The 25,439-nt window shown below is 37.9% G+C and overlaps 2 protein-coding genes across 2 annotated transcripts; both read left to right on the top strand.

The window, feature by feature from the left end:
• Window positions 1-248: 248 nt before the first annotated feature.
• On the top strand, window positions 249-8,463 carry LOC132311743 (MATH domain and coiled-coil domain-containing protein At3g58270-like). Its single transcript, XM_059809817.1, has 5 exons — window positions 249-531; window positions 723-828; window positions 917-1,077; window positions 7,394-7,584; window positions 7,686-8,463. Exons 1-5 carry the CDS (start codon window positions 525-527, stop codon window positions 8,238-8,240), a joined length of 1,020 nt encoding a protein of 339 aa, XP_059665800.1. The 5' UTR covers window positions 249-524; the 3' UTR covers window positions 8,241-8,463.
• Window positions 8,464-10,015: 1,552 nt separating this feature from the next.
• Window positions 10,016-12,865, top strand: LOC132314205 (uncharacterized). Its single transcript, XM_059813096.1, has 5 exons — window positions 10,016-10,022; window positions 10,159-10,246; window positions 10,328-10,488; window positions 11,650-12,038; window positions 12,161-12,865. Exons 1-5 carry the CDS (start codon window positions 10,016-10,018, stop codon window positions 12,863-12,865), a joined length of 1,350 nt encoding a protein of 449 aa, XP_059669079.1.
• Window positions 12,866-25,439: the final 12,574 nt, after the last annotated feature.

Here is a 25,439-nt window from a genome sequence, read left to right as displayed (position 1 = left end):
TTGAAAAATGATTTTAAAATTGATTTTTGAATAGTTGACGATGTTTGAGTTTATCCACTACATCGGGATGCATATCGACTAAAAAAATAGGTTCCTGTAGCATTGCAACTGCTTTTACCAATGGACGAAGCAATCCGTTGCATACTTTAGTGGCGATTGAGAACTTTACGAGTCTGAATGTGTGTTTTACGGGTTGTGGAGGCAAAATATATAGGTGGCATAAGTTATAATGCTTTAAAAAGTAGAGGGCGGCGACCACAGTAAAAAGTTGGGACTTTCTTTGTATTCAAATTGTAAAGCATTAACCTTCCAGAAAAAACAAGAAGGTAAAAGCATTAACTTTTAAAAAAGAAAAGAAAAAGAAGGTAAAACATTTAAAAAAAAAAAAAACATTTACATTTTTTAAAAAAAAAAACTGCTTTTTTCCATAATATTTAGGACCCTCTAGATTCCAACCCACTTTACTTTTGTGTTGAAGTATCAAATTTTCTCATTCTCATTCGAGGACAATCAACCCTCACCCCATGGAAGGTATTACCTTTAATCTAATTTTCAAATTTTAGTTTCAATTTAACTAATTCAGGGAAAGTCATGTAGATTATGTGTTTTGTATCTGTGTCAGTGTGTAGTAGATTTGAATCATTTGATTCCATTGTAGGGTTTTGATTTTTTGTCCTTTTAATATTTTGTTGTTCTTCTAAAATCATTGCTTGTTGCATCAGCAAAAACTGATAATACAGTACGGTTAACATGGACGATTGAGAACTTTACAAGGCTGAATACCAAGAGTGTATACTCTGAAAGTTTCTATGTTGGAGGATACAAATGGTAATTTTAATCTCTACCCTCTTTCTAGATTTTGATTTTGATCTTATGATTCATGTTTAAGATTTATTTTCTGCATTGTGTGAAAAAGGCGGGTGCTTATATATCCAAAGGGGAACAAGAATTCGGACCATTTTGCGATTTATTTAGATGTTGCGGATTCAGAAACTTTGCCATATGGGTGGACTAAACACATTAAATTCAGCGTATCTGTGATCAATCATATTGATAACAAGACCACAGTAAAGAAAGGTGTGTTCTTTTAGCTTATAAATATGTATATGTATATCTATATGTACAAACACATAGGCTTATATGTTGGAATATATACAAACACAAATCCTGCAGCCTTTCTTGGAAGTCTTATATATGTTTAATGCATTAAACGTCTGTAATGAAATGCAATCACATGTTGAAGGGCATGGAAATATATTTTTTATTTTATAATTTTCAGGCTAGAAGGTATATTGGAGACAAAACTGATTTTGTTGATGCATTGACTGTAGTCACAAGTCAGTGGATGGTGAGATATTATATGTTTTCTTATTTTGGTGTGAGGGGAATCATGGCTGTGGAAATTATAATTGGAAAAGACTTTTTTTTTTATCCTTGGAACATATAGTTCAACGATGTGTTTATTCCATTCATGACACTAAAGACAGTCTCAATTTGCTTGATGTTGATTTTTCTTCTTTCATCCTCTCATTTTTCAGAAAGGGGTACATTTAGGAAATTCTATTGAAAACACCATTTATTTGGTGCTGGAAAATGTGAACTTGGTATTATGTTCTTTTTTGTTCTCAATGTAGTGCATTCTAGTTTTCGGATGGTGATTATTCTCGCTCCCTTTACTATTGATAATTTTGTTGTGTTTCTATCATTGTTGTTGTTGTTGTGGGATTGGGAGGGGACATTGTTGAAATTTTAATGTTTACATGATCCCGGGCCAATCATGTCACACTTAAATAAATGTGTTAGCTTTATATCACTTTTTGTTTATGTGTCAGCATGTGTGTTAGAGTTGCACTGCACAATCAACCGAATTTGATTCCAGTTGTTGTGGCAGAAATGTAAAATAACAATGTACGCTGTTTGAGGAATAATCAAGCAATCACAAAAAAAAAAAAATCACACACAAGAACACAAGATATATATGGTTCACCCAAATCTTATGGCTACGTCCATGTAGCACACCGAACAAATTCACTATGAAAAAGATGAAGAATTATAAGGATAATTTTCTCTCAATCTTTCTCAATCGCTCTTTCTTGTGTTGGCACAAATTTTTCTCACTTCTTCACACCCTCTTAAATCTGATTAGAGTTGATATTTATAGAGTCCCTAAACTTGTCCTACAAGAATTTGCCTTTTGTGGAATCCAAAACCAATAAGGAATTTAAATCAGATCAGAAAACTGAATTTTCCTTAAACCAATAAGAAAGTTAAACCAGATCAGGAAACTGAATTTTTCCTAAACCAATAAGAAAGTTAAATCAGATCAGGAAACTATTTCAGCAGTCTTGAAGTTTCCATATAATTAAATCTTCCTAAAAAAAACAATTACCTAATCAGACTCCACAAAACCACAACAATCTCCCACTTGGAGGCTAGAGCACTTGTAAATCCATTCCATCTTCTTCTCATGCATGTCCCATGCATGTCGGTGTGCTTCTATCTGTCTTCAAGCTAGAAGACCAATTGAAGTTGCGCACATTTTCAGTTTCTCCATGGTCACTGTCTTGGTCAACATGTCAGCCGGATTCTTGGTGCCAAGTGTTTTCTCAAGTGTCAACACCCCATCTTCTAACAAAGATTTGAGGAAGTGATACCGAAGTCCTATATGTTTGGTCCTTGAATGAAATGCTGAATTCTTTGCCAGATGTATCGCACTTTGACTATCACTGTGCAAAACATTATTCACCTGTTCGAATCCCAACTCTGTCAACAAACCTGGTAACCAAATCATCTCCAAACTGGCCTCTGTCATCGTCACATACTCTGCCTCTGTAGTAGATAACGCTACAATCCTCTGTATTTGCGAAACCCAACTAACTGCAGTTGTACCCACCATGAACACATACCTGGTAGTACTTCTTCTATGGTCCACCTCACCAGCAAAGTCTAAATTTACATAACCATGTAGCTTCACTTCGCTCTTTCTGAAACATAAGCATTTGTCTGTGGTACCCCGTAGATATCTCAATATCCACTTTACTGCTTCCCAGTGTAGCTTGCCCGGATCCTTCATGAACCTGCTTACTGCTCCCATTGCATATGCAATGTCCGGTCTTGTGCACACCATGACATACATCAAACTTCTAATGGCTGAGGCATACGGAATTTTAGCCATGAAATTTTTCTCATCCTCTGTCTTCGGATACTGATCTTGAGATAATCGGAAGTGATTAGTTATGGGAGTACTCACCGCCTTAGCATTATTCATATTGAACTTCTTCAGAACCCGTTCAACGTACTCAGCCTGAGACAACTGCAAAGTACCTTTCTGTTTGTCTCTGCTAATCCTCATCCCAAGAATCTGCTTCGCTACAACAAGATCCTTCATCTCGAATTCACTAAACAACTGCTTCTTCAATATGCTGATTTCTTCAAAATCAGAACCTGCTACTAACATGTCATCAACATAAAGTAGAAGGATAATGAAACTTGACTTAAACCTCTTAAAGTAACAGCAATGGTCAGCGTTGCACTTGTTGTAGCTATGTCGATTCATAAAACCATCAAACTTCTTGTACCACTGCCTCGGGGCTTGCTTCAAACCATACAAACTTTTCTTCAACTTGCACATTAGTTTCTCTTTCCCTTTGACTGAGAAACCCTCCGGTTGTTGCATGTAAATCTCCTCCTCTAGGTCACCATGGAGGAAAGCAGTTTTGACATCTAACTGCTTAAGGTGCAACCCCTCTGCTGCAACAATGCTAAGAACTGAGCGAATGGTACTCAGTTTCACAACCGGGGAAAAAATGTATGTGTAGTCAATGCCTTACTTTTGTTGAAAGCCTTTGACCACCATTCTCGCCTTGTATCTTTTGGAACCATTATGTTCCTCTTTCACCCTGTACACCCATTTGTTGTGAAGAGCTTTCTTCCCCACGAGCAACTTGGCTAGTTCCCATGTTTTGTTGGAGAAGAGGGACTTCATCTTATCTTCCATTGCAAGCTCCCACTTACTAGCATCTTCAACCTGACATGCTTTATCATAGCATTCAAGCTCACCATCATCTGTGAGCAACATATAATCCAAATATTTCCTATTCGGTACATGAGGTCGCGTAGACCTTTTGGGTGCAGGCTTAGGAGTTAGAATCTGCGGTGAACTATGCTCTGTGAATTCTGGCCAAGAACCCTCATTTGTCTGCTCCGCATCAATGCTCTCTGGATCACCATCCAACTTAACAAACTCAGGCTTACTCTATATAGGACTAGTTAACTGTGTTGCATCTCTATCTTTGTACATCACCTTCTCGTTGAAAATCACTTCTTTACTTCTGATAATTTTCTTGTTCTGATTATCCCAGAGTCGATAACCAAACTCGTCTCTACCATACCTAACGAAGATGCATTTTAGTGACTTGGGGTCGAACTTTCCCCTAGCATGGTCACTAATATGCACATATGCAATACAACAAAAAACTTTCAACTATCAAAGATTTACCTCTTTGCCACTCCATACCTCTTCTGGTATTCGATACTCCAAAGGCACCGATGGTCCTCGATTTATTAGGTAGGATGCTGTATTGACCGCTTCTGCCCAAAACTGTTTAGGTAGACCCGAATGTATGTGCATGCTTCTGGCTCTTTCTGTCAATGTTCGGTTTATACGTTCTGCCACCCCATTCTGCTGTGGGGTTCCTTGCACAGTCCTTTCTAGTCTGATCCCATTATCAAAACAGAACTTCTTGAACCCGGTGTCTTCATACTCATCGCCATTGTCTGACCTCAACCTCTTGATCTTCAAACCTGTCTCATTCTCCACCATGGCCTTCCACTTCTTGAACACATCAAATACCTCAGATTTGTGCTTCAAAAAATAAACCCATACCTTCCTCGTGTGATCATCAATGAAAGTCACGAAGTAGGATTTTCCGCCAATGGATGAAACAATGGATGGCCCCCAAACATCTGTGTGAATTAGCTCAAGTTTCTCCTTTCTAAGATCTCTACCACTCTTCTTGAAACTGACCCTCTCTGCTTGCCCATCACGCAACTCTCACAGAAGTCAATATCAATTGCCCGTATGCCTGGTAGTTTCCCCTTTGAGTGCATAATTTTGAGCCCCCTTTCACTCATGTGACCTAGTCTCTGGTGCCAAAGGTTGTGATCTTCTCTGTTTTTAGCAACTGCTATAGACCCACAAGCACTGATAGTTGTGTAGAGAGTGCCAGATTTTTTACCACGTGCAATGGTCATAGCGCCTCTAGAAACTTTCCACGAGTCTCCATTGAAGGTTGTAATAAAACCTTTATCTGACAATTGTCTCACCGAAATCAGATTCTTCCTCAAGTCAGGGATGTGTCTCATATCCTTCAACTTCCAAGCTAACCCATTCAACTTGATTTTCACTTCACCCTTGCCAAGGTTACCTGGTTCATAGCTATTAAATAGCTCTTCGCTTGAAGTGTCATGAAACGATGCGCTGGAATCTAAAACCCATGACTTCGCCTTGCTCTCCAAAAAGCATATTAATGCATCATCTGATTCTTCTGAGACAACATTTGCTTCAGTTTTTCTTTCAATCCCTTCTTTGGAAGTCTGCAATCAACACGGTAATGTCCCTTTTTTCCACAATTCCAACACTCAACTTCACTGAGATCTATGGAATTCTTGAAATTTTGAGACTGTGTCCTTCCATTTCTTAACTTGGATCTACCTCTGTTTCTATTACTGTTGCCCTTCTTCTTATTTGAACCCTTGCCTCTGCTTTCAACATTCAACGCCGAACCACTGGTGGAAACCCCTGCTGTTTGCCTTCTGATTTCTTCAGTCAGAATCATGCTCACAACTTCATCAAACTTCAACTTGGTCTTCCCTGCAGAGCTACTGATCGCTGTAACTGTGCCACTCCAACTCTCAGGTAACTGCCCTAGAATTAGCAGTGCTCGGACCTCGTCTTTAAAGTCGATATCAACAGACTCTAATTGCCCAACTATCTCGTTGAACGCATTTAGATTTTCATTGAACATACCACCTTCGACCATCTTCATGTTGAATAACTTCGTGATCAAGTGCACCTTGTTTGTTGTAGAAAGCTGTTCATACATACTAAAAAGGGCTGCCATGAGAGACATCGTCGTCTTCTCATTCTTTATGTTGAAGGCGACTGATTCTAACAATGTCAATTTGACGGTGCCAAGAGCCTTCCTATTAAGTAATTCTCATTCTGCATCCTTTGTATCCTCTGGCTTCTCTCCCAAAGGTTGATACAGATTTCTTTAAAACAAGAGGTCTTCAATTTTCATTTTTCAGAAACTGAAGTTTATGCCATCGAATTTCTCGATTATGGATGTGGATGTCTTATCTGCTGATGCCATTACTCCCACTCAAACGGACAGATCTGATCGAAAAACTTTTGGAATTTCGTCAAACACCTTCTGTGCCCTAGGTTCTCAACCAAAGGCTCTGATACCAGTTGTTGGAATTGCACTGCACAATCAACCAAATTTGATTCCAGTTGTTGTGGCAGAAACGCAAAATAACAACGCACGCTGTTCGATGAATAATCAAGCAATCACAAAGAAAAAAAAATCACACACAAGAACACAAGATATACATGGTTCACCCAAATCTTAAGGCTACGTCCATGGAGCACACCGAACAAATTCACTATGAAAAAGATGAAGAATTACAAGGAGAATTTTCTCTCAATCTCTCTCAATCGCTCTTTCTTGTGTTGGCACAAATTTCTCTCACTTCTTCACACCCTTTAAAATCTGATTAGAGTTAGTATTTATAGAGTCCCAAAACTTGTCCTACAAAAACTTGCCTTTTGTAGAATTCAAAACCAATAAGGAATTTAAATCATATCAGGAAACTGAATTTTCCTTAAACCAGTAAGGAATAAATCAGATCAGTAAACTGAATTTTTCCTGAACCAATAAGGAAGTTAAATCAGATCAGGAAACTACTTCAGCAGTCTTGAAGTTTCCATATAATTAAATCTTCCAAAAAAAATAATTACCTAATCAGACTCCACAACAACGTGAATGGCCGTGGCCAATTGTCTCGTGACCTGGCCATGTAATATTTTCTCCACGCGCACACAACAAAAGAAGAAAAATGTACATATCCTTTCTCATATTGTTTCCTGGGAAAGTGCCATATTATATCACTAGTAGTTATTAAGGTGGCCTCTGTAAAGTTATATCTTCAATCTTAAATTCAATTTCTTTAACACCCTTTCCTTTGTATTCCACTTTCAAAACTATAGCTTTACTAGTTTGTATGATTTATATACCGAAAATATAGGCACACTGCAGTTCTAGTTGTAGCCTACAGCCTTCAACCTTGTGTGTTATATTTGGTGATAGTTTTGACTGTTTTCATTATGCAGACGCTCAACACCAGTTCCATGCCCAAGAAAGTGATTGGGGTTTCACTTCATTCCTGCCTCTTAGTGAATTATCTGACCCTAGTAGAGGTTATATCGTGAACGATACATGTGTAGTTGAAGTTGATTTTCATGGCTTCCGTTCAGTTGAACTTAAGGTTGAGGCGGCAAAGACTGCCTCGGTCCAAGTTCCGGTCAGCAGTTTTCTCTGGTTTCAATCAACAATGATTTGTTTTTTTATCTTTGAAAGAAAAATACTTTTTGACGGAAGAATTGTTCTTTGTAATGTTTGTAGGAAGTTGAGTTGCTGAGAAGTACTCCAATGGGTGCTCTTCTTGAGTCGTCTTCATTTGATGACTTGGATGCCTATACCTCCAAGTTGTTGTCTGAAGTAGAGACTGATGGACCCTCCATTCCTCAATCCACTATTGAGGAAGCCAAAAAATTCTTTATAAAGATGCTATCTCAGGACCTATCAGAAATTCCTGATTTTGCCGCACACCTTACAGAATCAATCTGTGTCTTGTCACAGTGTTGTGACCTTACTCCAGCCCAGCTTGGACAGTTGAACACCCTTAAGATTGAGTTTCCAACACTTCTCAAATCTTTGATGAAGTCAAAAATAGCAGAAAAGCAAGGAACAAAGAAGTGTGTGGTTGGGCAAGTAAAGATTAATGCATTTACGTTCCAAATGCAGAGGGCTATTCACAAGGACTTGATCGCGAAGGAGGCCGAGCTTCAACAAGAACTGGCAAAGATCTCTGAGAAGAAGAAAAGTGTTGAGAAAGAGATCAAGCAACTGCATGGGAAGATGGTTAATCTAGAACAGTCTAGATCCCTCTGTTCTTAAGGAGATCTCAACCCCTTTATTTGCAAGAAGAATAGCTTTTGTTGGTCTATTGTTATATTTGTCTCTATAGACCGTTTATATTCTACTTTTAATTTCATGTTTTTTGGATATTGAACTTTTTTCTGGTTTGTTGGGATCCATATTCTATACTTTTAGTCCTTCAATTCTACTTTAAATTGCACTTGTTTCAGGATTAATGAATGTGATTATCTTTTTAATTTTACCTTAGACCCATCTTTTTATTTTTATTTATTTTTTTCAACAAAGCTGACTAAGTTCTCAGTTGATCGTGTTAAAGATTGTTTTCACTTGTACACACCTTCACAAGCTTATGTTTATGAACTTGTTCAACCCTACACAATTCTTTATTAGTAAACATTTTCATAGGTTTATGTTCATGAAAACTCATACGAGCCTAGTGAGATCACTAGTCTGATCAAACACTATTCAAGATCGGCTTGTTTAACTAAACTAATTCAAAAATTGAATTAAGGTTCGATGTCATTTACTTCACGAATAAACACAAATTAAACTTTAAATGAGTTGATTAATGGTTCAATTCATTTGCCGTCCTAAGTTCCTAACCCTTAATACCAAAATATAAACAGTGTAGTAAATCTCTTTCTTTTATTTTCCTTTTTTTTTTTCCTTGTTGGGGAGGGGGGTTAAATTAGAATTATAAATTTGTATATTGTGTGATGTCATAAATGCACTCCACTTAAAACACTAAATGATGTTATTATATTGAAAAATGATACTTGTACAAGATAAACCGATTTCTCTATCCTAATCTATGTGACTGTGTTTGTGGATATGTCATATTACAATATTTAAAGTTATAATTATTAAGTTTCTCTCTATTCCATTTTTTTTTACTGTCCTTTCTCTTCTCCACCCCAAGAGTCCAATCTTTCTTTTTTTACCTTAGTTTTTCTCTGGTCATCGCATCTATCTTCCTCTTCATTCCAATAAAATTAATTGTATTACAAAAGAATGAATGTTAATGGAGTCCAAATGGTTGTTGAGACTCTTCTTATACATTTTTATGATAAAAGCATCTTAATAAAATTAAATTGTATAGTAGATAATGGATATTAATGGAGCCTGAATGTTAATAAAGTTCAAAGTGATTTTGTGGGTACTAATCTTTTGATTTTTGACTCCCCATATATTGTATTACTTTAACCTTTTGGATATTGTCTCTTATTTTACCATCACTTAAGTTTTTTTGTTTTTCTTCCTTAAGTCTACACTTACAAAATAGAGATCACAGATATTTATGGAGAAAAAATTGGAGATAATTAAAGAAGGAACTGAATTCTTAAATTTTAACCAAAAAAAAGAAAAAAAACTAAATTCTTAATAGAAAAGGAACAACTAGTGCCGAGATATTTATAAGAAAGAAAATTAGAAGTTCAATGCGACCCAATGCTAAATATTATCAGTCTTTTTATGGCAGATAGATTCTGTCTAACAAATAAATAAATAACTTCTATAAATAAATAAATATTTTGGGCTCGAGTTAAATGATACATCCGGGTTGGGCTCGAACTATCCAATTGCAACCCTAATTCCAACACAGTCTTAATTGTTCACTAACTTGTATTGTACAGTATATAAGTAAATCCCTCGCCCAAGGCCGAATCATCATCATCATCGTCGTCGTCATTCTCCGCTTTATCCTGTACAAACGGTGTCGGCCATAATCAGTGTTTAAGCTATTTTTCAAATTTACGTTTTAGTACAGTTTCAATAGAACCAGTTCACCCAAAGCCATGTCGGGTATGTGTTTGTATATGTCTCTGTGTAGTAAATTTGATTCAATTGTTGGGTTTTGGTTTTCTTTTACTGTTGTTCAAAAATCATTGTTTGTTGCACCATTAGAAACTGCTAATCATGTTTTGATGATTCTCTTCAGCACGGTTAACATGGAGGATTGAGAACTTTACGAGGCTGAATACCAGGATGCTATACTCTGAAAGTTTCTATGTTGGAGGATACAAATGGTATTTTTGATCCTTATGGTTGATGTTTAAGATTATTTATTCATTTATTTATTTATTTATTTTCTGCATTGTGTGAAAAAGGCGCGTGCTTATATTTCCAAAGGGAGACAATGATGCGGACCATTTGGCGATCTATTTAGATGTTACGGATTCAGCAACTTTGCCATATGGGTGGAGTAAACACATATGTTTCAGCCTTTCTGTGACCAATCATATTGATAACCAGTCCACAGTAAAGAAAGGTGTGTTCTTTACCGTTTAATTTACAAATATCTATATATCTTGTATATATATATATGTAATTACAAACAAATTATATACACACACACACAAACACATGTTGTGTGGAAAATATTATGTACCTTTGCAGAATTTGTGGTATATGATATTTTTATGTTACTTCAGGTTATACTATATGTAGTTTAACTTACAGTTATTGAATGTTACATATGTTAAATATGGTGACCCTCACATTAGTAATTTACTCATACGCTAGCCTATTAAATGATCTTGTAAAATTCAACAAATTTAATCAAAAATTATTAAGGAATCAACTTTATGGTAGTTGAAAGATTGAGTATCCATATGTTTTGGTGAGATTTTGTTTGAGGTTGAAAACAATTCATTGTCGCAATAGTCATTATCTTTACATATATACTACTGTGTCTGTTACACCTCTTGTTCATTAAACTGCCCGCAACTTTACTGTTACTGAGTTCATTAGTGTTACTTATCACCTGTTCATCACCCTCCCTCCATCGCGCTCCACGGTCATTTTTCCAACAACTCTATATAGTAAGTTCTCAATTGATCTAATCTTGTCTTGGAAACGAAACGTACGCGTCCTATCAGCTTACACTGATTCCAAAGACTCCTCCCCCTTGCCAATGGTAGAAGGCCAAAAACGATAATCTATAAGTCATAAGCATAGTTAATTACAGTCAATTAACTGCCACTCATATAGCAAGAATCTCAATCCTGGCAGCCTTTCTTGGAGGTCTTATATATGGTTCATGCATTAATTGTCTATAATGAAATGCAATCCCATGTTGAATGGCATGGAAATATATCCTTTATTTTATAATTTTCAGGCCCAAATGTAAGGTATATTGGAGACAACACTGATTTTGTTGATGCCTTGACTGTAGTCACTTGATGGTGAGATACTATATGTTTATTTATTTTGGTGTGAGTCCGGGGAATTAAGGCTGCGGAAATTATAATTGGAAAAGACTATTTGTTTATCTTTGGAACATATAGTTTCAGCAATGTGTTTGTTCCGTTGAATTTGCTTGATGTTGAGAAGAAGACTTGGGAATTAAGGGCCAGTTCTTGTTCTAGCCTACAGTCTTTGACCTTATATGTTATATTTGGCGATAGTTCTGACTGTTTTCATTATGCAGTAACTCAACACCTGTTCCATTCAGGAGAAGAAAGTGATTGGGGTTTCACTTCATTCATGCCTCTTAGCGAACTGTATAACCCTGGTAGAGGTTTTATCGTGAACGATACATGTGTAATTGAAGTTGATTTTCCCCACTTCCCTTCCGTTGAACTTAAGGTTGAGGCGGCGAAGGCTGCCTCGGCCAAAGGTGAAACTCCCAAGTCTTCTCAAGGGGATATCGATGGGAGCACTAGACAGACTACTTCTGGTATCGATACAATCCTTCTTCATAGTGATACCTTGGACCCTCCTCCCGCCAGTAAATCAGACACCACAGCGATCAAGACTTCAGTCCCACCAATTGTTGAAAAGGAATCAATGGTTAATTCCCCTCAGTCCCAAGTTCCGGTCAGCAGCTTATCTCCGGTTTCAATCAATTAACAATGTTTTGTTTTTTTATCTTTGAAAGAAAAAACTTTCTGACCTGAGAGTGAGTTTCTAAAAAGAAATTTTCTTTGTAATCTTTGTAGGAGGTTGAGTTGACGAGTACTCCTCCAATGGATGATCCTCTTGAGTCAGCTTCATTTGATGACGTGGATGACTATATCTTTGTAGAGACTGATGCACCCTTTGACTCCATTACTGAAGGATTGGTTGCAGCCTCTACACCTCAATCAACTATTGATGAAGCCAAAAAATTCTTTATAAAGATGCTATCTCGGGACCTATCAGAAATTCCTGATTTTGCTGCGCACATTACAAAATCCATCTGTGTCTTGTCAGAGTGCTGTGACCTTACTTCAGCCCAGCTTGCACAGTTGAAAACCCTTAAGGTCGATTTTCCGACAGTTCTCAAATCTTTGACTTCTAACCATTCTTTGAAGGAGGTTGAGGAAAAAGTAGCAGAAAAGCAAGGAACAAAGAAGTCTTTGGTTGAGCAAATAAAGAGTAACGCATTCGCACTCCAAATGCAGAGGGCTATTCAGAAGGGCCTGATCGCAAAGGAGGCCGAGCTTCAACAAGAACTGGCAAAGATCTTTGAGAAGAAGAAAAGTGCTGAGAAAGAGATCGAGCAACTGCACGAAAAGATGGTTAATCTAGAACAGTCTAGGTCCTCTGTTCTTGAGGAGATCGCAACTCTTGAGACCGAGAAGACGAATTGGGAGAGCTCTTTGTCATGGGTCCAGCAAAAGTGGACTGAGCTTAGGCACATATTCATGGAACCAAACAATTAATCTCTTTTTATTTGCAAGAAGAATAACTTTTGTTGCTTTACTCTTATATTTCTCTCTATAAACCATTTACATTCTACTTTTAATTTCATGTTTCTGGATATTTAAATTATTTCTGGTTTGTTGGGTTCGATATTAATCTATACTATTAGGCTTTTAGTCCTTAAATTCTACTTAAAATTGTATGTGGTTATCTTTTGCACTTCATTCTAAGCGGAGTAAACACAGGGCCTGTTTGTACTTAATTTGTAGGTATTTTGTTTTTGGTCGGGCACTGTAGCAATGTTTTTGAAAATAAGTGTTTGGTAAAAAAAAATTTTATTTTACATGGTGCCGAAAAATATCGTGAATAGTGACCAAAGATCGGAACATCAATTTGATGTTTTTGTATATTTCAATACTGTAGCAATGAACACTAAAAATAAAAAAATAAAAAATTCTTAAATGACATTTTTAAACTAACAGTTATGTTTTTCAAACTTGCATCACCTTTTTACAAAACATGTTTTTATGTTTTTGCTTTCAAAAATTTTGTAACAAATGGACATTATTAAATATGTTTGTGATTATTATTCATAACACTTGTTTTGTTTTGAGTTAAAACACAAAAGCAAAATGCGTACCAAACATGACCAATAAGTTGAAGAGTATTTTGGTTAATTTTTAATGGTAAAATAGTAATATTACAAGATTTTTTTGATGGATTTGGACGGGCATCGAAATCAGGGCGTAAATTAACTGTTTAGATTAATTGTACGTCTTTTTATTATGGGTAAAGTACGGAGACACCTCCTGAGGTTTGGGGTAAAGCCATGTAGATGAAAGTTGTAACGACTCAAAACTAATACTTTTTAAACAAAAAAATTCGGCATAACCTCCCCTAAAAATGGACCTACTGCAACCTGTTTAAATACATAATTAACCTGTCATGCAACTAATTTCCGAATTCACGGCAACAAAAGATAATGATACAACCTACTAATCTAGACAATGCTTCAAGTTAGGATTATCCTTCCATTCATCAACAAGTTACATATCATCAAGTTCGCATCCCATATATCATCAAGTATCATAAGTGTATTACATGATCATGGTTCTTCAAAAGAAATTTACATCATTACACCTTTGGAATTTTACAAAAATGAGGGATGAACAAAGGAGTAGTATTACAAAATAACAAGGAAAATGCTCCTCTAACAACTTTCAAAGTTGGTGTGGATTGTCGTCCACCGGTTCTTTTCCAAGACCTGAAAAAAAAAATATATAGATATAAGGGTGAGCATATAGCTCAGCAGAGACACTTAAGACACAATTCTTGTGTCCTAGTGAATCCAATCAAAGCATAGGCCAATGGTAGATAGGGATCATACAACATAGGAGATCAAATACAACATACAAGTCAATTCCAAGTATAAACAATGCAATGCAATGAAATGAAATGCAATGCATGTCAATGACACTCCCCATTCTCATTCTCAAAATCATCACTTTCAAACGTTAATACAGCCCGCTCTTTGGTAACCCCGCCGCGACACGAGAGGAGGATTGGCTAGTGTCCCTGACCCTTGGTAACCCCGCGGCGTCATTATGGGGCCCAGCTAGCTCAACCACGCTAGGGCGACTCCCTAGTCCCCTCTAGGCTATATTAACCTCCGGCCCGTTGGTAATCCCGCAGCGACTGGGTTTATCAAAACCAATTTTTCCAAACACATCGCCCAAAATTCCCATTTTTCTTTTCAAACACCAACATCCCTTCCTATGCAACCCAATAAAATGTATGTATCTTACATGATGTCAATACAATGATAAATGGGAATTTAACACTCTATAACAAGTACCATTTCATATAACATTATAGCATGCTTGTAGAATAATAATCATGATAGAAACTCGCTATATAAACATGCTATCCATTCAATCAAGTAACACATATTCACATAACATGGCATATTCTCAAATATCTCAGTTTAAACAAGAATCAAAGCAATCAAACATGTTGTAACACAATTAGAAGAGCATGATTCAATATGGAACAAGATTCCATGGCTTAAGATGTCCCTACCTCAAGATTGTACCAAAACCCTAGAAAATGGGTCCTCAAATTCGAGCTCCCAAAGAGGACCAAAAGCTGGAATTTCTGATACTGGCACGTAGGGCTCGTCGTGCTCGTCGTTTTGCCTCAAACGGCACCTAAATCCGGTAAGGATTGAGAGAGTAATCAAGGGTTAAAGCTTGAAGTGAAAAAAAAAGAAAAAAGAAAAAAGAGAAGGAGCCGAGAGACAAACAGAGAGATGGACGCGAGAGAGAGAAGATGAGGTTACAGTGAAAAAAAAAAAACATGGTCTTAACATTTGTGGGTCCCACTTTTTTTTTTAATATTTCTTTTCTCTTTTTCTTTTTTTTTTCCTTAACACACACCGCACACAGACATATATATATAAAGGCACAAACATTACACTCTCCCCAACTTTAAAAGATTTCGTCCCCGAAATCAAGACATACCTGAGGAAGAAAACAACTCTGGATACTTGGAGCGAACCTCCTGTTCAAGCTCCCAAGTAGCTTCCTTGACTCCGTGGTGTCTCCAAAGGACTTTCACCATTGGTATCGTCTTGTTCCTCAACACCTTCTGTTGTGTGTCAAGAATCTGAACTGGTCCTTCTTCGTAGGAAACATCCTCATCAATGTCCACATCTACCCAACTCAAAATGTGAGATGGATCCGGTTCGTACTTCCGTAACATCGACACATGGAAAATATTGTGAACCCTATCCAACTGTGGTGGCAAAGCAAGCCTGTAGGCAACCTCTCGTACTTGGTCCAAAATCTCAAACGGTCCAATAAATCGTGGCGACAACTTGCCACTTTTCCCGAATCTCATCAATCCCTTCCGTGGAGAAACCCGTAGAAAAACGTGGTCTCCCACCTCAAAGGATAACGGTCGTCTCCGCTTATCCGCATAGCTCTTCTGTCGGCTCTGAGCTGTAAGTAACCTCTGTCTTATCAATTTAATCTTCTCAGTAGTCTCGAGTACAATGTCGGGTCCTAAGGCGGCTGTCTCGCCTACCTCAGTCCAACAAACAGGAGACCTACAATGTCTACCATACAACGCCTCAAATGGAGCCATCTGGATACTCGCTTGATAACTGTTGTTGTAGGCAAACTCAATAAGTGGAAGGTGATCCTCCCAACTACCACCCAAGTCAAGCACACATGCCCGAAGCATATCCTCCAAAATCTGGATAGTACGCTCTGACTGACCGTCCGTCTATGGATGGAATGCCGTACTAAGATGCAACGCTGAACCAAACGCTACTTGAAGTCCTTCCCAGAACTTCGAAGTGAACTTAGCATCCCTATCTGACACAATGGTTACAGGAACTCCATGCAACCTTACAATCTCCTTCACATAAAGAACACCAAGCTTCTCTGCATCATCTGTTGCCTTAATAGGCAAAAAGTGAGCCGTCTTGGTCAATCTGTCAATGATGACCCATACGGCCTCATTGCCCCTTCTTGACCTTGAAAAACCTGTCACAAAATCCATAGCAATATGCTCCCATTTCCATTGCGCTACAGGTAATGGTTGCAACAAACTTGCTGGCCTCTGATGCTTGGCCTTCACCTGCTGACAAGTAAGGCATCTAGCCACAAACTGTGCAACATCTTTCTTCATCCCGTTCCACCAATACTGACGTCTTAAATTGTGATACATCTTGGTACCACCTGGATGAACTGCAAAACGGGAAGTATGAAAATCCCGTAAGACATCCTCACGACAAACTGTGGGAACCACCAACAAACCCCTGAACCGTCGACCCCTATCTGCATGCAAGGCCCAATCTTTCACTGTCTTACCACTAGAGATCAAAGCGTGGATGGCATCTAAGTCCGGGTTCTGCCTCTGTGACTCAATCACTCGTACAACAAGAGTAGGCTGAGCCACAAGACTAAATAAGAATGCCGACTCACTGCAACCATCATCATCACAACACTGTAATCCCATCTCTGCCAGATCTTCAAGTATCTTCCACTTCCGAATAGCTAAGCTGGCCAAAGTTCCACGAGATTTTCGGCTTAAGGCATCAGCTACAACATTTGCCTTGCCCGGATAATACTGCAAATCAAAGTTGTAGTCCTCCAAGAATTCTACTCATCGCCTCTGTCTGTGGTTCAAGTCATTTTGGGAGAAAAGGTACTTGAGACTTTTGTGATCTGAAAATACCTCGAATCTCTCACCATACAAGTAATGTCTCCAATACTTCAAGGCAAATACAACTGCCGCTAACTCCAGGTCATGAGTAGGGTAGTTGTACTCGTGAGTCTTCAACTGTCGAGACCCATAAGCCACTACTCTACCATCCTGCATCAACACACATCCCAACCCATCACGTGAAGCATCACAATAGATCACATAACCCAAGCCACGCTCAGGTATCACCAACACTGGCGCTGTAGTCAATCTCGTCTTCAACTCCTGAAAAGATGAATCACAGGCCTCATTCCAGACAAACTTGACCCCTTTCCGGGTCAAACGGGTCACAGGAGCTGCCAAACGGGAGAAATCCTTCACAAATCTCTGATAGTAACCCGCTAAACCAAGAAAACTGCGGATCTCAAACACATTCTTGGGTCGCTCCCAAGTCAAAACTGCTTCAACCTTTGATGGATCAACTGATACTCCACCTTCTGAAACAACATGCCCCAAAAACTTCACCTCCTGTAGCCAAAACTCACATTTCTCGTATTTGGCATACAATCGGTGCTCCCGCAAAATCTGCAAAACAATACTCAAATGGACCTCGTGATCTTCCCGAGTCCGTAAGTACACAAGAATGTCATCCACGAAAACTACCACAAACTGGTCCAAGTAATCGTGAAAGACGCGGTTCATCAAGTCCATGAATGCCGCTGGCGCATTAGTCAAGCCAAAAGGCATAACAAGGAACTCATAGTGTCCATACTGTGTACGGAATGCTGTCTTCGGGATATCCTCATCCTTAACCCGCAACTGATAATAGCCAGACCTCAAGTCAATCTTCGAGAAACAACTGGCTCCCCTCAACTGATCAAATAAATCATCTATCCTTGGCAAAGGATACTTGTTCTTGATGGTGGCATGATTTAACTTCCGATAATTGATGCACAACCTCAAAGAACTATCTTTCTTCTTAGCAAACAAGACCGGTACGCCCCATGGTGACACACTCGGTCGGATGAAACCTTTCATCCTCAAATCATCAAGCTGCCTCTTCAATTCTTCCAGTTCAACTGGTGCCATACGATACGGTGCCATAGAAATCGGCGCGGTACCTGGCATTAAATCAATAGAGAACTCCACTCCTCGGTGTGGAGGCAACTCTGTCAAATCCTCCGGAAACATGTCCAGAAAATCACAAATAACCACAGGATAATCCTCTTTCCCAACATCATCTTCTTCGGCGATAAGGCTAGCCAAGAAGTAATCACCATGATTTCGTCCACGAACTCCATAAAACGATGAAATGTGGGAATCACTCCGATCTCCCACGAAAAAGAAACAGTCTCCCTCAGGAATGCAAACTGTAACCCTTCCTCTGTAACAGTCGATCGTGGCATGAAAGGAAGCTAACCAATCCATCCCAAGAATGACATCAAAGCTAGTCATGTCCAGGAGGATAAGGTCAAACACGAAAGTCTGCCCGACTATCACGATGGGATACTCCCGCACAATTCGGCTCAAAGACACTGAAACCCCAACTGGCGTATCAACACTCAACGCTCGTTCCAAGAAACTAACTTCTAACCCCGATGCAAGTGCAAATGATGATGAAATGAAAGAATGAGATGCACCAGAGTCAAACAAAACACGGGCCCAACAACCAAACACTGGAAATATACCTCGAAGAACTGACGGTCCAGAAGATGCATCGATCTGTGCTAGTGCAAAAACACGTCCCTGTGGTACCTGTGCCTGAGGACTGCCAACCTGAACACCTGACTGCTGCACTGACATAGTAAGAGTATCCCTCCTAACTGATCGTGAACCCTGTGAAGACATAGTAGGCTGTGGTGGTGGTGGTCTGAAACCTGACTGAACTGTAGCCGATTGTGACGGCCTCTGCTGTGACCCTCTGCCACTAATGGTGCCTGCTCTCTGACTCGGACAATCACGAATCAAGTGACCCTGCTGGCCACACCCATAACAAGCCTTTAGAGCTGACGAAACTGAAGACGATCTCATCGGATAACTGGACTTGTAATGTCCGGGCTGCTGACACTGATAACAAACAACTGCACTCCTGTCAGATCCAGCTGGCATAGGAGTGGTAGGAGCAGATCTTGTAGACTGTTGCCCCTGAAACTGAGATGGACTGCCTCTGTTCCTTTTCCAAGAAGATCCCTCTGAGGATGGCCCTGCACTCCTCTTTTGCTTCAATTGCTCTCTTCTTGCATCTTTCTCTCTATTGTCAGCCTCCAGCATCGAAGCCCTTTCCACTGCTTCAGAGTAAACCTTAATAAACTGTGCCGTGATCAACGGCCTCATTCGATCATTAAGACCCGAGACAAACTTCCGAGTCTTGTTAGCTTCATCTCTCACCACTTCTGGAGCAAATCGGGAGAGTGAGGTGAACTTGTTCTCATACTCCGCCACTGACATGTTCCTTTGAATAAGATTATGAAATTGGTCTTATAACTCCCATCTTTTGGAAAGCGGAAAGTACTTCTCATAAAACAGCTCCTTGAACCTGTCCCAACTCATCTCTTCAATCTTGTACTGGTTGGTGATCGACTTCCACCAAACCTTGGCATCCATAGCAAACTTGTAAGTTGCTAGGATGATCTTCAAGTGATCCTCTGTCACATCCATTGAGGTCAACTGAGTTTCGACTTGATCCATGTAGTTGTCGGCTACCATTGGGTCCGCACCGCCCTCAAACATAATCGGCATCAGCTGAGAAAACCCCTTAATGATCTTGAGACGCTTCTGAGCTAGAGTCTCCTCAACTCGAACTGTAGGTTGTGGTACCAACTGCGGCTGAGCAACAATAGTTGCTCTCACGGTATTTTGCAACAATCGATTCAACTCTAGTGCCACAGAACCTTCACCCACTTCTACGGGTACAGGTGTTTCAACATTCTCTCTTCTTGGGGGAATCAAGTCCCTAAGAAGCATGTTCTCATCAACTGGCTCCACCGGATTGGAGCTAGAGCTCTCACCAACATCGCCCCTTGTTGGCCTAGGGCCAACTTCTCTAAGTTCCTCACGTCGTGACATCGTGCTATAAAACGAGAAAACGATTCAGAAACATGACACTAAGGTCCACTATGGACGACTCAACAAGAATTAATACCGTACAACACTTAGCATGCAAGACTATGCAAAAAATATTTTAACATAAACAAGTAAGCAAGTAAGCACATAGGCAGTTAAACATGCTCATTTAAATAAGATACCACGTAGCAAGTAGTCAAGTAAACAATACAAACAACATCCCAAGCGACTCTATGTAGGCCTCTACCCGTCGTCCTAAAGGTTTTCGAACCTCTGCTCTGATACCAAAATTTGTAACGACTCAAAACTAATACTTTTTAAACAAAAAAATTCGGCATAACCTCCCCTAAAAATGGACCTACCGCAACCTGTTTAAATGCATAATTAACTTGTCATGCAACTAATTTCCGAATTCACGGCAACAAAAGATAATGATACAACCTACTAATCTAGACAATGCTTCAAGCTAGGATTATCCTTCCATTCATTAACAAGTTACACATCATCAAGTTCGCATCCCATATGTCATCAAGTATCATAAGTGTATTACATGATCATGGTTCTTCAAAAGAAATTTACATCATTACACCTTTGGAATTTTACAAAAATGAGGGATGAACAAAGGAGTAGTCTATTACAAAATAACAAGGAAAATGCTCCTCTACCAACTTTCAAAGTTGGGGTGGATTGTCGTCCACCGGTTCTTTTCCAAGACCTGAAAAAAAAATATATAGATATAAGGGTGAGCATATAGCTCAGCAGAGACACTTAAGACACAATTCTTGTGTCCTAGTGAATCCAATCAAAGCATAGGCCAATGGGAGATAGGGATTATACAATATAGGGGATCAAATATAACATACAAGTCAATTCCAAGTATAAACAATGCAATGCAATGAAATGAAATGCAATGCATATCAATGACACTCTCCATTCTCATTATCAAAATCATCACTTTCAAACGTTAATACAGCCCGCTCTTTGGTAACCCCGCGGCATCATTATGGGGCCCAGCTAGCTCAACTATGCTAGGGCGACTCCCTAGTCCCCTCTAGGCTATATTAACCTCCGGCCCGTTGGTAACCCCGCAGCGACCGGATTTATCAAAACCAATTTTTCCAAACACATCGCCCAAAATTCCCATTTTTCTTTTCAAACACCAACATCCCTTCTTATGCAACCCAATAAAATGTATGTATCTTACATGATGTCAATACAATGATAAATGGGAATTTAACACTCTACAACAAGTACCATTTCATATAACATTATAGCATGCTTGTAGAATAATAATCATGATAGAAACTCACTATATAAACATGTTATCCATTCAATCAAGTAACACATATTCACATAACATGGCATATTCTCAAATATCTCAGTTTAAACAAGAATCAAAGCAATCAAATATGCTGTAACACAATTAGAAGAGCATGATTCAATATGGAACAAGATTCCATGGCTTAAGATGTCCCTACCTCAAGATTGCACCAAAACCCTAGAAAATGGGTCCTCAAATTCGAGCTCCCAAAGAGGACCAAAAGCTGGAATTTCTGATACTGGCACGTAGGGCTCGTCGTTTTGCCTCAAACGGCACCTAAATCCGGCAAGGATTGAGAGAGTAATCAAGGGTTAAAGCTTGAAGTGAAAAAAAGAAAAAAGAAAAAAGAGAAGGAGCCGAGAGACAAATAGAGAGATGGACGCGAGAGAGAGAAGATGAGGTTACAGTGAAAAAAAAAAAAAAAATGGTCTTAACATTTGTGGGTCCCACTTTTTTTTTTTTTTTCTTTTTTCTTTTTCTTTTTTTTTCCTTAATACACACCGCACACACAGACATATATATATAAAGGCACAAACATTACAAAAGTTTACCTATTTTTGGACAACGACACACTTTTGTAAAATTCGTCATCCAAACAAAACCTTAAAATATGTGAAGTGTTCACTTTACCCTTCACTATTTTATTAATTTTAATTATAAAATATCAAAAAACTTAAATGACCAAACACACACAAACAACTTGAGTCACCACCACCCCCAACCTCCATAATCACCACCCACTAAAGAAGATGCTGAAGAGGAGCTCTGCCACTGCCACCTCCTCGACCTCGCCGGAGCTCAGCCTCGGACAATCCGGGTTTGACTTGGATTCTGGAGTTATTTGAGGTGGCGATGACTGATCACCGACGGTGGAGCCGTGAGCAATAATCGGCGTTGCACACAGGACGGACGGATTTTCGGTGTGAAACGGATGGATCAGCGATGAGAATGATCCCACAGTGAGCACTGGAAGGATTGACAGAGACGTATTCCCCACACACGGCGTCTTTGATTCTTGACAGCGGTAGAGAGTTGATGTTTGAGCCTGTAACGAAGCTTTGAGGATGAGATCGGTGGTTCTACCATCGTCAGATTTGGATGATGTGGACAACTAAGGATGAGATCAGTGGTTTCGCAACCGATAATGAGGCGGCGAGGGCGAGGGCGAAGGAGGGGGCAGGGGCGGGTGGCCAGGGAGGTTGAGGTATGATGATGAGGCGGTGGCGGTTAAATAATCAGAGCAGGTCACTGAATAATCAACGGCAATCACGACGATTACAGGCACTCTCATAGCCATCACCACAATCTCTCTCCTATCTTCTTCCTTTATCTCCTCTTCACCTCATCTCTTCAACTATAGCCGCCCCTCTCTTTACACCCACCATCGCAGCCACAACCACCATCCATCTCATCTCCCTTCTTCCTCTCTCCGTTCTCTCTCCTCTCCACCTACCATCACCGCCATAGATAGATAAATATATATATACAGTGGTGAACTGAATATATACACACAGGTAGGTTCGGGTTAGGGTTTGAGATGGGTTTGGGTTTAATCCAATGGTATTTAAATCAATTAAAAAGTTAATTTTATTTCAAAGGGTAATAAGGTCAATTCACCATCTTCAAGTCTCTTTGTCCATTTTTCAAACTTGAATGGGTGTCATTGTTCAAAAATATGTGAACTTTCATTTGCATGGCCTTACCCCAAGCCTCAGGGGTGTTTATGTATTTTACCCTTTTATTTTTATTGGTTCCAAAATAAATGTCTTATTTTTAAAAGTTAGTATACTATTTTTTGTAATAGTGCCAATTTAACCTAATTGCGTTAAATATATAAAAAATAAAAATAAAAGATCACATCACTATGGACCCATTAAGAGTAAGTTTGATAATGCATAATACAATAAAAAAAATTAAAAAAATCATTCTATTAAAAAGTTAAATTCCACACTTATTTTGGGTAGGGAGTATATATATATATTAGGACACGACCTTGCCTAGTCACGCTAATTTAGTCCAATCATAAATTTATAAATAATTTGTAATTATAAAATAAAAAATATCATAAATAAATTACAAATAATTCTTAATTACAAAATTAAAAAAGTAATAAATAAAAAAAGTGATAAATAAAAACAATAATTTTTTTAAAAATAAATTTAATTACTCTCTAATTTCCTTATTTATTACCTTCCTATTTCGTAATCACTTCAACCATATGATATGATTCTACCCAGACTCAGAGGTCCCATATCAAATAGGACTTAGGAGTAATATATTTCCTATTATACTACTATAACATAATCTCTGTGAGAAGCGGAAGGTGAGGGTTTATTCATAATAGTTAGGGTTTCTATCTTGTGAATCCCTCAAGTTTTCAACACATTTCACTTTCGTGTTCAAGTCTTAAATTTTCTCTCATTCTCATTGTATCACAATCCCTTAACCCATGAAAAGTATCGCTCTTATCTAATTTTCAAGTTCTAGGTTTAGTTCAGTTGCGTAAAACTAATTTACCCGAAGTCATGTAGATATACTTGTTTTGTATATGTATCTGTGTGTAATAGATGTGAATCAACTAGGCTTTTAATTTTTCTATGATCGTTTTTTGGACTGCTAATATATATAGTAACTGGTCTACGGTTGTCCTAATGCCTTTGGATCTTAACTCTTAGGTTCTTGGTCGAGGTTTCAATACAGTAGATTATTTTGTCCTACTAATACAGTAGAGTATTTTATACTGATGTTCTGATTCTTGCAATAAATTTCTCATAATCTTTGCTAAAAAACGAAAGAAACTGCTAATACAGTAGATTTTTTTGTAATAATCTTTGCTAGAAAAAAGAAAGAAACTGCTAATACAGTAGATTGATTATTTTATACAGATGTTCTGATTCTTGCTATAAATTTATCATAATCTTTGCTAGAAAAAAGAAAGAAAAGTGCTCCACTAACTGCACGGTTCACATGGAAGATTGAGAACTTTTCGAAGCTGAACACCAAGAAGCTATACTCTCAAATTTTCCATGTCGGAGGATGCAAATGGTAATTGTGATCTCTACCCTCTTTCTAGATTTAGATTTATCTTTATGGTTCATACTTAATATTATTCTTTTTTTTCTTGCATCGTGTGGGAAAGGCGGGTGCTTATATTTCGAAAGGGGAACACGAATGTGGACCATTTGTCTATGTATTTAGATGTTGCGGATAAAGCAACATTGCCATTTGGGTGGGGTAGAGACGCAAAATTCAGCTTATCGGTGATCAATCATATTGATAACAAGTTGACAGTGAAGAAAGGTGTGTTCTTTACAGCATTTATGCAGTTTAATTTACAAATCTCTGTATGTCTTGTGTATATATATATATACACTAAGAAAAGGCAAGTGCGATGCACGTGATAAATATTTTATAACTTATAAAATTTTTATTTTCATATTGATTAATAAAAATTTATTTCATATTAATAAATAAATACTGAAATATTTTAAAATTGGTGATAGAGTTTAAATTTCGTAAATTAATAATTTTTTTGATGTTTTATATTAATACTGAAATATGTATATTTTATTTTTTATTAAATAATAATAATTTTTTATTTTAATAGTGAAATATTTGAGTTTTGCAAAGTAACAAATTTTTTTTAGCTAATTTGAATTTTATTAGGTAATTTGTAATTTGAATTTTATTAGATAATTTGAAATTTAGTATAATTTTTAATTTACAATAGAAATTCAATTATATTAATTTTTAATTAAATTTTAAAATAGAAATTCAATTATACTAATTATACATTAGATTGAAATTGATATAAAAAGTTATTATATGAAGTTTGTGGTTTTTGAAAGACCCTAGCTTATATTTTATTTTCTTTAAATATATAATTTGAGGTAGAATTTTATATAAATTATTTTATTTTATTTAGATATATGTTTATAAAATTAGATTTTCTTTTATTAAAAAACTCATAAAAAATAGATAAATACAAGTGTTATATACTT

This window comes from Cornus florida, unplaced genomic scaffold (assembly GCF_030987335.1).
Source record: "Cornus florida cultivar Cherokee Brave unplaced genomic scaffold, ASM3098733v1 CherokeeBrave_3.0.0_Hap2_Chr06, whole genome shotgun sequence".
NCBI lineage: Eukaryota > Viridiplantae > Streptophyta > Magnoliopsida > Cornales > Cornaceae > Cornus > Cornus florida.
This window is presented reverse-complemented; position numbering and strand designations above follow the sequence as displayed.